Source organism: Zingiber officinale, chromosome 8A (genome assembly GCF_018446385.1).
Source record: "Zingiber officinale cultivar Zhangliang chromosome 8A, Zo_v1.1, whole genome shotgun sequence".
In the NCBI taxonomy this organism is placed as follows: Eukaryota; Viridiplantae; Streptophyta; class Magnoliopsida; order Zingiberales; family Zingiberaceae; genus Zingiber; species Zingiber officinale.
Window position 1 is genome coordinate 47,601,541 of NC_056000.1, and position 15,727 is coordinate 47,617,267.

At 37.3% G+C, this 15,727-nt stretch overlaps 2 protein-coding genes across 3 annotated transcripts; one reads left to right on the top strand and one right to left on the bottom strand.

The window, feature by feature from the left end:
* The first annotated feature begins 7,086 nt into the window (after positions 1 to 7,086).
* On the top strand, positions 7,087 to 8,088 carry LOC122010775 (zinc finger protein ZAT2-like). Its single transcript, XM_042567253.1, has one exon. It carries the CDS (start codon positions 7,087 to 7,089, stop codon positions 8,086 to 8,088), a length of 1,002 nt encoding a protein of 333 aa, XP_042423187.1.
* Positions 8,089 to 10,536: 2,448 nt separating this feature from the next.
* On the bottom strand, positions 10,537 to 14,503 carry LOC122008877 (ADP,ATP carrier protein 1, mitochondrial-like). Of its 2 annotated transcripts, none has more exons than XM_042564776.1 (4): positions 14,420 to 14,503; positions 12,345 to 12,839; positions 11,616 to 11,987; positions 10,537 to 11,114 (listed from the first exon to the last, which is right to left on the bottom strand). In XM_042564776.1, exons 2-4 carry the CDS (start codon positions 12,819 to 12,821, stop codon positions 10,818 to 10,820), a joined length of 1,146 nt encoding a protein of 381 aa, XP_042420710.1. In that variant the 5' UTR covers positions 12,822 to 12,839; positions 14,420 to 14,503; the 3' UTR covers positions 10,537 to 10,817. The 2 variants fall into 2 exon arrangements, with proteins under 2 accessions (XP_042420710.1, XP_042420709.1); XM_042564775.1 differs by having other exon boundaries at positions 12,345 to 12,852; positions 14,420 to 14,488.
* Positions 14,504 to 15,727: the final 1,224 nt, after the last annotated feature.

Consider the following 15,727-nt stretch of genomic DNA (forward strand, 5'->3'; position numbering starts at 1 on the left):
TGACTCAAGCTTGAGTTTTGATGTTTGATAATATATGGAGATTGCAAGTACAACTGTCCATATGAGAGATTGACGGTCAAAGGTTGACCAGAAGAGACAAGTAGGTCAAGGTTGATCGGATATTTGACTGAAAAATTCTAACTGGAGGTTAGGCAAAGGCAAGTCCAACGAAAAGGTTGGCAGAAGAAGAAAGTCCAAGTGGGTCAGTGTTGATCGGACACTTGGTGTAGAGAAAGTCGTGGTGAGTGAAGTCAGGTAGTTGGAAAGTCCTATTGAGTGAAGCTAGGCAGTTGAAAAATCCTGGTGAGTGAAACCAAGTGAAAGCCCTAGTGAGTGAAGTTAGGCAGTGAGAAGTCCTGGTGAGTAAAGCCAAAAAGTTAGGTAGTCCTAGTATGTGAAGCTAGACAGGTAGAAATCTTGGTGAGTGAAGTCAGGTGAGAAAGTCCTAGTGTGTGAAGCTAGGCAGATAAAAATCCTGATGAGTGAAGCCAAGTGACAAAGTCCTAGTGAGTGAAGCTAGGTAGTGAAGAAATTCTGGTGAGTGAATCCAGGTGGTAGAAATTCAGTAGGTCAGGGTTGACCGAACATTTGGTGAGTGGGAAGTCCAAGTGGGTCATGGAGGATTGGACACTTGGCATGAGGAGAAAAGTCTAAGTGGGTCAAATGATTGACCATACACTTAATGGTGAAGTGCCAACAAATCAATGTTGACCAAATGCTAGGCACAAGGAAGTTCCAACAAGTTACAATTTATCGAATGTTGGGTAAAGGAACCCTAGACTTGACTTTTAACAAGTTAGGGTTGGTCAATCGATCAGGTAATTGATTGAACCAGGTCTCAATCAATCAGTTGATTTATTGGGAGAGTACTGCTGATAAAGACAACCTAATCGATCAGTTGATCAATTAGGGTTGAGTCAATCAATCTGATCGATTGGTAGCCTTTCTCGCGAGCACAAAAAGGTTCCCAATCGAGCTACTCCCCAATTGATCAGTTGATCGATTGGGTTGGGATTTCTCGCGATGATGCGAGAAATTCGAAATTGATTGGTCAATCGATTCTGAGGTCTTCTGCGATTACACAGAAGGATTTTGGATCGATCATTCAATCAATCCAGCTGCCCCTAATCGATCAGCCGATCGATTGGGATATGACCGTTGCTCAGGTTGCAACTTTTAGATGGCTGAGATTGCTCAGATCTAACGTGGCAATCAATTGTGAGCCCTAGAAACACATATATAAATGTGATGACAAGTTTAAATGCAACAACTCTTTACTCCATCTTCTTTGCCAGTACTTCGAAGTTTAGGGTTGTGGTGTTGCTGCACTTCCAAGCTTACTAGAGGCATTCACAAGCAAACCAAGAAGGTTTTCATTTGTATTTGTGTATGTACTTCTTGTTTCGAGTTGTATCTTGTTGTTGAGATGTACGAGGTTTCTTCACCTCTGGATTGTTCTGAAAAGGAGTGTTTTTGATAGTAGCGGGTGTGCTCTTATATGAATCCTTGGATTAGTCACCTCATCTTGAGGTGTATACCAAATAAATCCTTTGTGTTAGCATTGAGAAGTTCGTTTCAAGTTTATCTGCTGCAACAACTTCTATAAAGCGAGCAAGCGAGTGAGACGAGCTATTCACCCCTCCCCTCCTCAAGCTCCAAAGTGTTCCAACAAAAGTTAACCAGACACTTGATTAGAAAGTTCTGGTGAGTGAAATCAGGCAATTGGAAAGTTCTGGTGAGTGAAGTCAGACAATTGAAAAATCCCGGTGAGTAAAGTCAGGCGAAAAGCCCTACTGAGTGAAGCTAGGCAGTTGAAAAATCTTGATGAGTGAAGTCAGGTGAAAAGTCCTAGTAAGTGAATCTAGGTAGATGAAAAGTTATGGTGAGTGAAGTAAAGTTAAAAGCCCTTGCGAGTGAAGCTAGGCAATGAGGAAGTCCTGATGTATGAAGGCAGACAGTTAAAAATCTAGGTGGGTCAAAGTTGACTGGATGCCTGGTGATTGAAAGTCCAAGTGGGTCAAGGCTGACCGAACACTTGGCACGAAATGATAAGTCCAAGTGGGTCAAAGTTGACCAGATACTTGGCACGAGGAGAAAAGTCTAAGTGGGTCAAAGGATTAACTGGACACTCAGTGAAGAAGTCTCGGCAAGTCATGTTTGATCAGATGCTAGGTAATAAGGAGTCCCAACAAGTCACGATTAACCGGATACTTGGCACGAAAAGAAAAGTCTAAGTGGATCAAAGGATTGACTGGACACTTAGTGAAGAAGTCTCAGCAGGTCATGTTTGATCAGATGCTAGATAATAAGGAATCCCAACAAGTCACGGTTGATTGGATGTTGGGCAAGAAACCTAGGACTCGAGTTAGGAGCTAGGGTTGTTGAATTGATTAGGATAATGATTCAGCATAGCTTAATCGACTAGGATAGTCGATTAAGATTTTTCTGTAATGAAACAAAAAGTGTCGTAATTGATTAGGGTAATTGATTATGACATGCTAAATCGATTAGGGTAATCGATTAAGCATGTTTTTGTGAATGCATAGAGAGGTGTCTAATCAATCAGGCTAATCGATTAGGCACATCTTAAGTGATTCTTGCATGAACAGAAAGTTTCCTAATCGATTAGACTAATTGATTAGGAAGGCTTAATCGATTAGGGTAATCGATTAAGTTTGAAAAACTAGCCTTTTGAAGTAGGTTGTTGACGTTGTAAGCGATTAAGAAAAGGCTTAATCGATTAAGGCGCCAACAGTAACCCTAGAAAAGGGTTTGCTCGACACTATTTCATCAGTGCTCGCGCGATAGATTTCTCACAGCTCAGCACCAGTTCTTGGAGACTTCAAGAGAAGCGTTGCTGCACTTTCAAGTTGATCAAGAGGTGTCTAGCAAGAAGAAAGAAGCTAGGGTTTCATTTGCTATAAATCTTGTAAGATTTCGTATTGTATTAGCTTCTTTTTGTCCTTCTTGTATTTCTCTGTGTGAGCTTGTATGAGACTTCTCCGCCTCCAGATTGTTTCCGAGAAGTAGCTCTTTCATAGTAGATGGATGAGAGAGAGTCGGATCTTTGGATTAGCCACCTCACTTGAGGTGGATACCAAATAAATCAAAGCAATGACATTGCTTCGAGTCTATTTCGCTGCAAATCATCATCGAAGCGAAGCGAGTGAGCTATTCACCACTCCCCCTCCTAGCTCCGAAGTGTCCCGACACCAAAGACTCGAGGTGCTTCAAATAGCCCAACCCAATGCACCTCGGATGACCAGAGTAAGAGCCATTTCTATGGATGACAGCAGCGAGACTTGAGGTGTCTCCGTTCACTCGAAGCGCCTCCGAAGTGAAGAGATATTGTGACACGGATAATAATCGGGAATCCATCTCAGTTAAATCGAGCCGCCCTCAATGAATTGAATCTCTTTCAATGCTGCTAGATTAGTTTGAAGTCGTTGAGTAGAGATAAAATTAAGCTCATTAGAGACACCCCGAATTATCTCGTCAACAAAATGATCATTTCGACAAGTAAACTATAAGCTAGTTGTCGAGAACACACTCATTCTTAATTTCCAAATTACGTTTTTACTAGTCCAATACATTCCACTTTGGGCTTCTCTGCCTTCGACTGTTTTCGAAGAAGGAACTTTTTATTAGTGCATTTCTACTGTCTAAAATTAATAACCGCACATATGGTAACTAAATAAATATTTTGTCTCCTTATTTTCTTTTGCATGTTATTACTTAATTAAGTGTGTATCTTTACTAAGTAAATAGTTAGAAAAGATCTAATTCATCCTAGATGGTGCCACTGATTAGTAGTGAATAAGTGAATTTTAAATTGAATTTGAATTTTTAAAAGTCATCCTGAACCGATTTAACTGTAATAATTAATATTTAAAAATAAATAAATTAATCGAATAGAACTGTTAACTTAGACTAGTTGTTAATTGGAACTTTTAACTCTGATCACACTTTCCCGATAACTGACATCAGATGATATAACTTTTGTGTGATGGTATATCTACACATCCATGAATTAGATCAATCAATGAATGGCTTGAATTTGATTGAGCAGATGTCTCTCTTATTTTTTAAAAAAATTGAATTAGGAAATCAGCTTCAAAATATATATGTGATCATTAAAGATTACATTGATTGTAAAAAATTCAAATTTCAACTTGCTGGCTTTATTTAATTTATTTTTTGAACTATCATGTGTGAAAATTTCACCATATAATAATAAATTTAGTAATTTTCAATAAACTTGCATATTTTAAAAATAGCAGTTCAGTTTTTTTTTTTCCAAAAAAGAAGATATTTTGCTTTAAAAAGTTAGTTTTGACTGATTTAATCGATTTTGTAAAAAGTTCAATTATTTAAAAAAAAAATCAATTACATGTTAATTTGATTCGTTATTGCTTTTAAAATCTCTTATTGATTAAACCGAATAATCTGAATTAATCAAATTTTTTTAAAAAACTAATAAGTAAATTCTATGATGAAATAAAAAGTCCAAAATTTTATGATATTCTACGACAAGATAATTAACTTTATATTATGTATCGGCTATGCCCCAACTGAAACAATACATCTCTAATTTTGTAATTCATGATTCTTTTGTTCCGATTTAATCAAAAAGATTAGTTATAAATTGAATTTTGAAATACATTTCAACAATAAAAAAACGAAGCAAGAGAAAAAAAAAAGTTAAAAATGAAAAATAGATAGAAAACTTTGTACACCAATTTTAGATAGATTAGTTCTGGACAATAAGGAGCCATTAATGAAGAGATCAATAAAGAGTGAGTTGTCAAGTGCACAAATTGAAGGGAAGTTTGTAGGATCTTTTGTGATCATGTTATGATCCTAAATTTATCTTTTTTATGTTTGTGTTGGATACTTAGAAAACATATTATGTAAAATATAAATGATACTGCTAAGATCCATGAATGAAACATAAGTCTATGGCAAATTTCTTTGCCCGATGTGGAAATATTTGGAAATGGAAGTGCATATCTTTTTCTCATGTTTCTATCCGGTTAGATGTACCAGCTCCATTTTCCTACGAAATTCTATTTACTTCTATATAGGTTAGATCCGTCAGGAATTGATCTTTTATCCATTATAATAAATTTATCATCCTTTAAACAACCGGATATGATCTACAATTATATCGATCTCCCTTAGTCGACCTACTCATTTGGATGGATCTTACCCTTTTATTGTCCATGACATTTCATTTTATTTGTTATACTTCATCTTGAATTCATAGTCAATTGTTATTTGATTTTTATTTCTACCATTTATTTAATTATTTAATTATTTCATTATTTTTCATGGGCATGTCTATATCTGCATGCTCTTGACCACATGGATTCTCTTCCCAACATTGTGGAGCATCCTTACTGGATCTTGGAAGTAGATTCTCTTATGTCCATTGGAAATCCACCACAGCTGGAATTAACACCTTCACCCCCCTCAATTTCTTAAAATTCATTTTCCTTCTTCCTCAGAGATCACAAATTTATGCATTTATTTACTATCAAAAATCCCCATAAAGACACAATAAATGGGTGTTAATCCACATATAAAACATTCATTAAGACCCATTAAGTTGAAGACGACTCCTTCACTACTACCACAAACCCACATTGGCACCTACATTAACCAAAATAGTAAGATCACACCTACGAAAAGTCCAATATTATTATAATAAAAACAGGGACGTTTATGAATAAAGGACAAACAAGCTGGTCAGTACAGATGGACTCGTTGTATTAAAGAGCTCGAGGCTTGATGTGGCCTAGCCAGTTGCAGAGTTGTGAAACCTGAACAAACATTAAAATGTAACAGCAGAAAAAAAAAAAAAAGAAGGGTTTTAGGAGAATGCGAAGAAACCAGTCATGAAATGAAATGAAACCCCCTCCTTAATGGTGTGTCATTTACATGAGAATAGTTTGGGTTGGACTTTGTTCTTCGAAAGCCCCCTTTAATTCTTCCTTAATTACTCTGCTTTGGGCTGTGCAATCTTTTGACCAATCTGTGTGCCCAATTTACTATCAGCAGTTCAGTTCACCATTAGTCGATTGTTTTTGTGTGAAAATTAGGGTTTGATAGATAAATAAGGAGAAAGATCATCTACCTCGATCTATGTCGTTGATATATAGAATGTAATAAACCTCATAAAAAAAAAGAGGTTTTTTTTTTGTTTTTCTTTTTGGATTGATTTTTGTTGATAATTAGGAAATTGAAATAGAGAAGAAGTAGGAAGGGAGGGCATTTAAGGGAGGGGAGAGGAGAAATATATGGATAGATTTCCAATTCCATCAAGTCCAGATCTTCACCTTAATGGTAGGAGATCTGTGGATGCGATCGGACGGTTGGGATCGCGCCAGATAAGGCGTTTGATGGGTTTCCAAAACAAGCGGAGCGAGCACGCGAAGCGTAAGTAACGCATTGTGAATGGCGATGAGGAGCAGAAGACTCGCTCCAACGTTGCTCCGCCGACTCAGTCGCCGGCGCCACCGTGGCAGGCTCGAGGCTTCTAACCTATTAAAAGAGTGATTAGGAGGAGCGCCGCCAGCTGAAGCGGTGCTCCCCGGTCGGAGATAAGCTCGATCGGTTCGTCAGGTGAGGGAATGGATTCGCTCCGCCACTTGAGCTCTGCTCCCTCTCTCAAGATCCCTCCTTTTTAGTTTAAAAAGAAAGAAAGCTGGTGTTTGGATTCATCCCCCCTCCCATAAAAAAGCTTCCTTTTTCACTGGAACGTAGCTTGTTGCTCGTTGTCGATCGATTCTGTGGCGAAAGGAGGCTCCTTGAGCCTCGGTTTCAGCTGTCGGAGCTGGGTTTCGGTTTCGCTAGCTGATGTGTTTTTATTGCGCAGTTAATGTTGTTCGAGTTCGTGGCGGTGGCCGGATGTGATCGATTGAGTGAGAAGCTTGGGGTCGGATTCGTTGCGGCTTTTGGAGTTTTTGGAAACTGATCGAGAAAGGTGTTGTTTCGATTTCGCAAGCTGAAAAGCTTCGTGGTGGTTTCAAGTTCTTTGGTTCTTATTTCACGTCTTGATCGATGCTCTCGCGCAGGGGATCGTGGATGGGAGCTGAAGTCATGGAAGGCGGCGATCGATTTGAGGAGAAGAAGCTGATTGTGAACGGGAGTAGTCGTCTCCGGATCCGAATCAAGCCCCCGAGAGAAGAGACGTCGGCGGCAGCGGCGGTGGAGGCGAAACCAGTGGCGGAGCAAGCGGCTGCGATGGAGAGCTCGACCTGCCCCGAGTGCGGGAAGAGCTTCCCTTCCGACAAGGCTCTGTTCGGCCACTTGCGATGCCACCCTGAGCGCGACTACCGAGGCGCTGCGCCGCCACCGGAAGCCAAGAATAAGAAGCGATCGCCGTCGCCATCTCCGCCTCGAGCTCCAGTGAAGTGGACGACCGCGAAGAGGGGTCGAAAAGCGCCCGCCTTTAGAGACCGTGACGGAGGCGGCGATGACCCTGTAGCCGCCATCGCCGCCACGATCTTGATTTACATCTCCGCCGGGAAGAGGCCCCCAAGATCCGATTTTGATGAGCTGGATGAGTACTTAATGGCGGTTTCGAACTGCAAGAGGATCAAAAAGGCGAGGATCAAAGATCTGGAGTTAGCAAGCTCCTCGACGGGCGCTGCAAGAGATCGACGGCCATACGCCTGCACCATATGCTTCAAGACCTTCTCTTCCCACCAAGCTTTGGGCGGACACCGAGCCAGCCACAACAAGGCGGCGAAGACCAGCAACGCCACCAACAACGGCGAGGAACCCGAGAACGAGGCGGCCACCGTCACCGAACACCGGTGCAAGTACTGCAACCTGAGCTTCAATAGCGGGCAAGCGCTCGGCGGCCACCAACGCCGTCATTTCAACGAAGCCGCGGCGCAGCACGGCGCCCATCCAGCCGCCGCATCGTCGCCGACGCCGCCGCCTTGCACGCAATCCAACGTGAGCGCCAGCCGGGGATCTCCGTCGCCGTCGGAGCTCGAGAACGAAGCTGCGCCGGCGAGGCACGGCCTGCTGGAGATCGACCTCAATGAAATCCCTTGCCTCGAATTGGAAGAAAACTGAATCAAAAATCTGATTTTTAATCTCCTGATTAGTTTTAAGCGTAAATTTATACAGCATTTTGATCTTCTCAAGTTCTAATTTATTTTGGTTCTATAAATCCATGCAACACTGTTCCAGACTTTATTCCTTATCGACATCAATGAACATAAAAAAAAAAAGTTTGGAGTCTCCACGATCATCACACCATATCTAATTGCATGCAGAATGAACCTATATTTTTCTGTCTTTTTTTTTTTTTTTTTTTTTGCATCTTTTTGTTCATGAATTGCCATGATAAAAAAACACTGCTAAGCGACAAAATGTTTGTGAGCTATGAATTATGAATCATGGTTAATTTCAGCCGCTTTGGGGCAATATTTAGGGTTCCATGTAATGATATTTTATGGCACACTGATTGTTCTCCTCTTTCATGGGGACTTCTAATGAATATTTAAAGAGTTATTATATGTATTTATTATTATTATTATTTATCTATTATTTTTTACTTGGTCAAATGATTTTTTAGATAAATAGAAGGGTAAAAATAAAAAAAACTCAAAAACAAAATCAAACCACGTCACATTAGAAATTTTATTCTTAGAATATCTCTATCCAACGGTATTATAATTCTGTAATATTTAACTACTACTAGTTTCTATCCATTATGACAATTACACAATTGAATAAAAAAAGTAGATATGTTACTTTAGCGGTCCTTCTAGTGTCGGTCCCATGAATATGGAGGGAGGTTCATACAGGTACACAGGTCATAGGCGCATAGCGGAGTAAACCCCAGGTCGTCAGTTCCTGAAATCCCAGGTCGTCAGTTCCTGAAACCCCAGGTCGTCAATTCCTGAGAATCGACCCCTGACCATTACGCCAGAAATATCATACGTCCATCGTCTGCGCTATGCCTTGAGGCTACACAATTGAATAAAAGATATTATTCGAAGAATAAAATTTTTTATGGAATGTTCTTTTGATTTTTGTTAAAAAAAAGGTGGCATTCTTTTGATGATTTACCTAAAGAGTCCTTTTAACTTTTGCCCTAAATAGAAAACAAGGTGTATATATCATTATGAAAGTTGTATTCTTATATATGTTTTTTATTCCTGTATATCTATTTTAATTTTTATATATATATATATATATATATATATATATATATATATATATATATATATATATATATATATATATAAATTTTAACTTGAAATTTTCTCATATCATTGATATGTCAATATATATAAATTAATTAATTAATGGTTAAGGTTAGTATTAAGGATTTAAGTGCAACTTTTTATCAGTAACAAATAGTAAGTATTTGATTTATTTAAAACTCTTCACTTAGATAAGAATAACATTTTGCAATAGTATTATTATTTTTATTTTTGTACTGAAATTTTAAATGCAAGGTAGACTTTCCTTTTATTCTCTCTTCATATTGAATATCTATTTGTTCTTTCTTGTTTATGTCCAATTTTTATTACTTTTTATCATCATCTTCCTCTTTAATTAGATAGCCATCTAAATTAAGGTGTCAATTGGTGTAGCTAATAAGCATCATAGAAGTTATTCTAGAAGTCTCGAGCTCAAACTATATCCCAAGTCATAAAAAACTTTTTCTATCGATGGATCTTTCTAATCTCCTTGAGTGAATAGAGTTTTCCATTATATGATATATTCTTGAATTGATCCAACTCCAATATGAACTTTCAGTCAATTACTCAAAATTGAGAATTAGTTATTTCTATTAGAATTAACTGGGTTGGACCGACAATGGATGACATACTCGGGTGGAAGCTTCATCATCTTAAGAAGCAAACAATTGAGCTTCTCGATCTCTAATCTATGGTAGAAACAAATCTTATGTATGAGAGGTGGGGTATTTTTTTTTTCTAGCATGGCTAGATCGACCTTTGTTTTGTTTGTTATTAGGTTCCTTAGATTATGAAGCTCTACAACCTTACTAGCTATGCTTTGCATCAATTGATATGATCAAAAAAATCAATATAGACCAGTCACATTTGCCCCCTTCTTCTTCTTCTTCTTCTTCTTCTTCTTCTTCCCTTTGCTAGTCTTCCTCATCCTCTTAATCATTGTCAATCACCACCACCATCATCTTCTTCTTCCTTTGCTAGTCTTCCTCGTCCTCTTAATCATTGTCAATCACCACCATTATCGCCTTTTTCTTTTGCTTATCCCCTCGGATGGATCTAGTGACTAGCGCATGAAGTGTTGCCATCATGAGATCTAAGATTCGAATCTCGACAAAGCCGAGATAAATACCTCTCTTATGTGTTAGTCACTATTCCAAAGGTTAGTAGTCGTCCGTGATTTACCTCCTCCGTGTTAATCCTGGGACGGATTGACGGGGGTGCTGGGGGCGAGCGTACTCGCCCTTTTGCCATCATGTTCAACCAATTACATTTCTAGTTCTCTCTATTAAGGGGCATTTTGAACAAAAGATAAGTAAATCCTTAAGGGTGAAAACAAATTTTATCTGTGCCAAAACCATTTGTTCAGCTTTAATACATAATCTAATCATTTTATTGCATCTTCTCATAAAAATGAGTCAGGAAGACGACATTTCTCGCCATCATCGCAAAGAAACTAAAGCAAAAATGCTCATAGTTAAAAATGTTTTGGAGAACAGAACTCCAAATAATGTAGGGTGATTCTCCAGCTGACTAAAATTATTTGGATTGCAAGATATGTAATGGAAGGGCAAGGCATGTGTTGCGGTGGTTTTATGCGCCACCAGAGCCGTACTTCTTTCCGAAAACAATCAGCTGCAGTTTGTCGTAACCAGCAAGCACACCAGCACCGGCGACGGCACGGAGAATGTTTGCGCCAGCACCCTTGAACAGGGACTTTGCGCCCTCGTTCTTCAATATTTGGGAGAAGGCATCCAAGGAGCTCTTATACTTGACTGCTTCTCCAGAGGTCATCATCATTCTTCTTCTGACTGTGTCAATGGGATATGAAGCAAGGCCGGCACCATTGGTGATGAGCCAACCCAGTGCAAAGCTTGCAAAGAAACTATCCTGCAAAGAGTAGGATACGGTATAAACATCTAGATAGAATTTAAAAACTTGAGTTTGGTCAGGTTGACTTTAAATTATTTTGTTCTTAAATTGCATAGACTTGGTCGAATAAGTCAATTTATGACTTTGAGCTATTGGGACTCTAAAAAAATTTCATATTCGTTTGTTCCAACCAACAATTCTCTTTCAAGGTTCATTGAAATCAACTCGTTTGAACATAGTAGTTCTAAGATTTGTTCCACTTTTGGAAAACTTGGTCATAAATGGACCTCCTACACTTCATTTTGATGCCAAAATCCTGGTTTAATGTCCTATTATAATAGAAAGATAGAGAACAAACACAAAATTTAAACTTTGGTTTTGATAGGGTAGGGTTGAACTTTTAAATTTTCCTAGAAACAGCTACTTGTCTAATTTGCCTTGAAATTAGTAGATTAATCCAAAGGAGAGAATCTAGAATAGGATGATCAAATAGGACTTGCAACTAAGGCGAAGCATTACCTGTAACTTTCCAGTAAGGACGACTGGTTTCAGAGAATCATACATTCCAAAGTAAAGTCCACGGTAGACAATGATACCCACACATGAGATATTAAACCCTCTGTATAGTCCAGCAATGCCATCTGACTGAAAGGTCTTCTTGTAAACATCAACTAGACCATTGAATTGCCTCTCCCCGCCCTTCTTTGCTGCCTTGGAATCGTTTGCCAAACGTGTACGGGCATAGTCCAAGGAGTACACGAAGAACAAAGAAGAGGCACCAGCAGCACCACCGGAAGCAAGATTTCCAGCAAACCATTTCCAGTACCCATCTCTGTCTTTCTTAAAATTGAACATCCTCCTGAAGTAGTCCTTGAAAGCAAAGTTCAGGGCCTGGCAACCATCATATTCTCAGATACGTAGCGACAAAATAATCAGAAACAGTGGCATATTCACATTTTCAAATTTGTATCACTGGTATTAAACATAAACAACACTATCATCAGAATTATATTAGCTTTTATATATCTGAAAACAATATCAGTTTCTGACAGATGGAAACAATATCAATCTAAAAACATGTTCAGGATATAAACAAACTCAGCCTATTAAACAGCCAGAGATTCAGAAAAAAGATTGCAGAACTAAATTTAACAATCTAATGCACTTCATGGTGATGCATAAAATTTTTATATAAATAAGCATACAGGATATAAATTATAGCATGAAGCATAAACACATAGAAATTACCTGAGTGGGAAAGTAACGGATAACATTGGCTGTATTTCCTCTCCATAAAGATAAAGCACCTTCTTCTCTAATTGTTCGGCCAAAGCAATCTGTAATTCCCTTGTAAGGTTCAGAGAGGCGACCAGACTTGATCATCTCATCCTGATTCTGGATCAGCAGCTTCACACGTTCAATGGGAGCTGCAGCAGTTTTAGACACTGCGGCAGAAACTCCCCCCATAAGGAAGTCAATTGCAAAGCCAGCAAGGCCTTTTTCTGAAGGAGCATGGGCAAACACAGGTGAGACAGATGTGATGGCAGGCAATGGTTTCTGAAACCCTCCATTCATGTAATTTGCTGCTGTGAATTGTCGTTCATACAAAAAAGGGTTATACAAGTTGCAGTTGTGGGCCTGTGCATCTTGAGAAAAGCTTGATCTGAGGTGGACTCGACCCACAACTTTATGAACTGCAGTAGGACGATTAATTTGATCCGCCATGTCTTGCCAATGAATGGCCTACATAGCAACACTGCAACAGTCAGCAGATAATTCAATCTTTCAAACAGCATCTCATTATTAAAATGTGCACAAACCATCCATAGTAAAAATAGAGAACAATATAGCATTAGGAATTCAATATTATTTTTAAAAAAAATCAATATTGAGTCGACTCACTTGATAAGAGCTACGTTTTTCAAGCTTATAAGCACCTGAAGTAGCACCAATGAATGCCACTAGAACAAATCTCGGCAGGAAGTGGTATAGATATGAAATTACAAAAGGCTAGTATCCCATCTGATGGTTCATAAGTTTTAGAAATCCAAATGAGATCAGTTCCTCAAAAGTAATCAGGATCTTGTGCACTGTCAGTGTGGTATTTCTTCACTTTGTCACAAATTATATCATCAAATGGTCACATGTGCATGAATATTCATACCATGATACTAGCTGTATTGTTGTACATACATTTCAAAAGAAAACTGCTATATATATAAAAGCCACAAAGATCCATCATACAATCAAATATTCGAACTAGAGATGATACACTAGACAGAACCAAATTACATAAGTTTTTTTCTCCAATTGGAAATGTTTACTAGTTGGCATTAGGAATGCACCTAATTTACATTATTTCAGTTTTCAAGAAAACATGAAACAAAAGAAACATACAGTGTGTGTCTAGTTTTCAGAACATGAATCAAACCTTAAGAAAGAAGGATATAATAGTATGAGTAACTATATTGTGCATAAAACTTATTCCAATAGTAATGACTAAAAACTTCAAATATGCTGTTTAGAAACTAACTGTGTTTTTTCAAGATGATTTTAAAAATAATGCATAGAACAAGGGTTAGTTACTATGACCATCATGAACATCGTGGTACTAAACAAATCTGTCAGACAGGTTTTTAATATATCACATTTTTTTTGTAACAAAATCTAGCACATTGCTGACTTAATTTCGAATGACACTTTTGATGAATATTGCATCATATAGTATATTAATTCAACAATTTAATCATAACTTGTTGATAAAAATATTAACTAAGTAACAGTTGGCAATTCATAAAAATATGAATATATAACATTTATCGTTAGAGAATTTTATGAGGTGTCAAAGTGGCATATGATTCCATGTCCAAAAACAAAAGTGTTTAATATCATAGTTGCAGGTACTTAAAATCCATATGCAGAAGGATCTAATATTTCAAATAAATAAGAAGCAACCAGTAACCATCAGTCGCGACAAAAAGTCTTGCAATAAACTGGATCTAAAACGATTATATCCACACGATTGAAAGGTTATGAACAAGCAATCAACAATTAGATCAACCTTCTACGGATCCAAAGTAGCTGCACCGAGACCAGTCTCGTTCTATGAGAGATAAGATTAAAGATTCCAGGATTCGCACGTGAAAAGCATCACGCAACAAGAACGATCTAAAACGATATCAGATCAAAAAACGGGTGTCTCCAAAGCCAATATAACCACCCAGATCTACGACCAACAACAAATAAGCAAACATACAGTACTTCCACAGATCGAAATCGACGCCGAAGGATTAAGAAAAAAGCAAAAAAGGTCCGATCTTTACCCTTCCGAAGCGCCTGCCCACGCTTCTCCAGGAAAAAGGAGAGGCTTTTTTCTCTTCAGCAACAACAAAGAGGCCGCCGACGACTCGTATATATTTAACGGGCAGAGCAGATCGCTTTAAATTATGCGGGTGTGATCCACCGTTGGATCCCGAACAAATTGATACGGACGGTGGATATTGTAGCCCTTGAAAACTATTTTTCGAAAAAGATTTTTATATGTTGGGTGAGGAGAATGATTCAAAGATCAAGAAGAATTTATAATGAATAAAATAATTTTTTATATTTAAAATTTTAATGTTTTTTAAATATATATAATATTTATTTAGTATTTTTATTTTATAATAATAAAATACAATGAAATTTATTTGAATGAAGATTAAAATATAGTAGGGAATTAAGTTCATTTAATTGTTTTTATATTTTTAAATGGTTAAGAGTTATAAATTTTCATAAAAATAATGAAATGGCTTCTATCCTTAGATTTAAAAGGCATTTTTTAAAATGGATGAAAAATGAAAACAAAGGCTTTGCCTTTCAAATTCTATCACAATCCTAGCTGAAGATTACGTTTGATCAATAATAAAAGTCAACTTTGACCGTAATTCATCCAACCGACACATTATTTGATTTAAATATGCTAATTTTGACCATTTTAAATTGACCAAGTCAAATTTGGCTGTGATAAACGACTAAATTGTCCACAAAATCAATATTATATATATATATATATATATATATATATATACAATTTTGTTATCCTGCGCGACGCCACAATGCACGACTGTGTGCGCCACGCAGGATAACAACTGTTTTTATTTTATTTTTTATTTATGAATTAAAAAATAATTGAAAAAAAAATAAAAAATAAAATATTTTTTAAGAGTTTATTTCTAGGGTTCAGGCTTTGGTTATAGTGTTAAAGTTATTTTTTTTTTTAGATTTTACCTCTAGGGTTTAGGCTTCCCAATTAGGTTATAGTGTTTGGTTTTAAAAAAAATTAAAATAAAATTAATTTAAGCATTTATTGAGTATTGTAATATGTTAAGGGGATATATTAAGGTATTAAAAATTTATATAAGGAAATGTTAAATTTTTTAATTGATCATGTTGTAGACCGATCAGAAGCCTCCCAGACCGATCAGGATATGTCCTAATCGGTTCAGAGGGACAGGCGCGCACAGTCGCGCATCTTAAGTCCCGCAGGATATCACTACTATATATATATATATATATATATATATATATATATATATATATATATATAATATAAATTTTTAAAAATAATTTAAGGATTATTTAATTCAAGA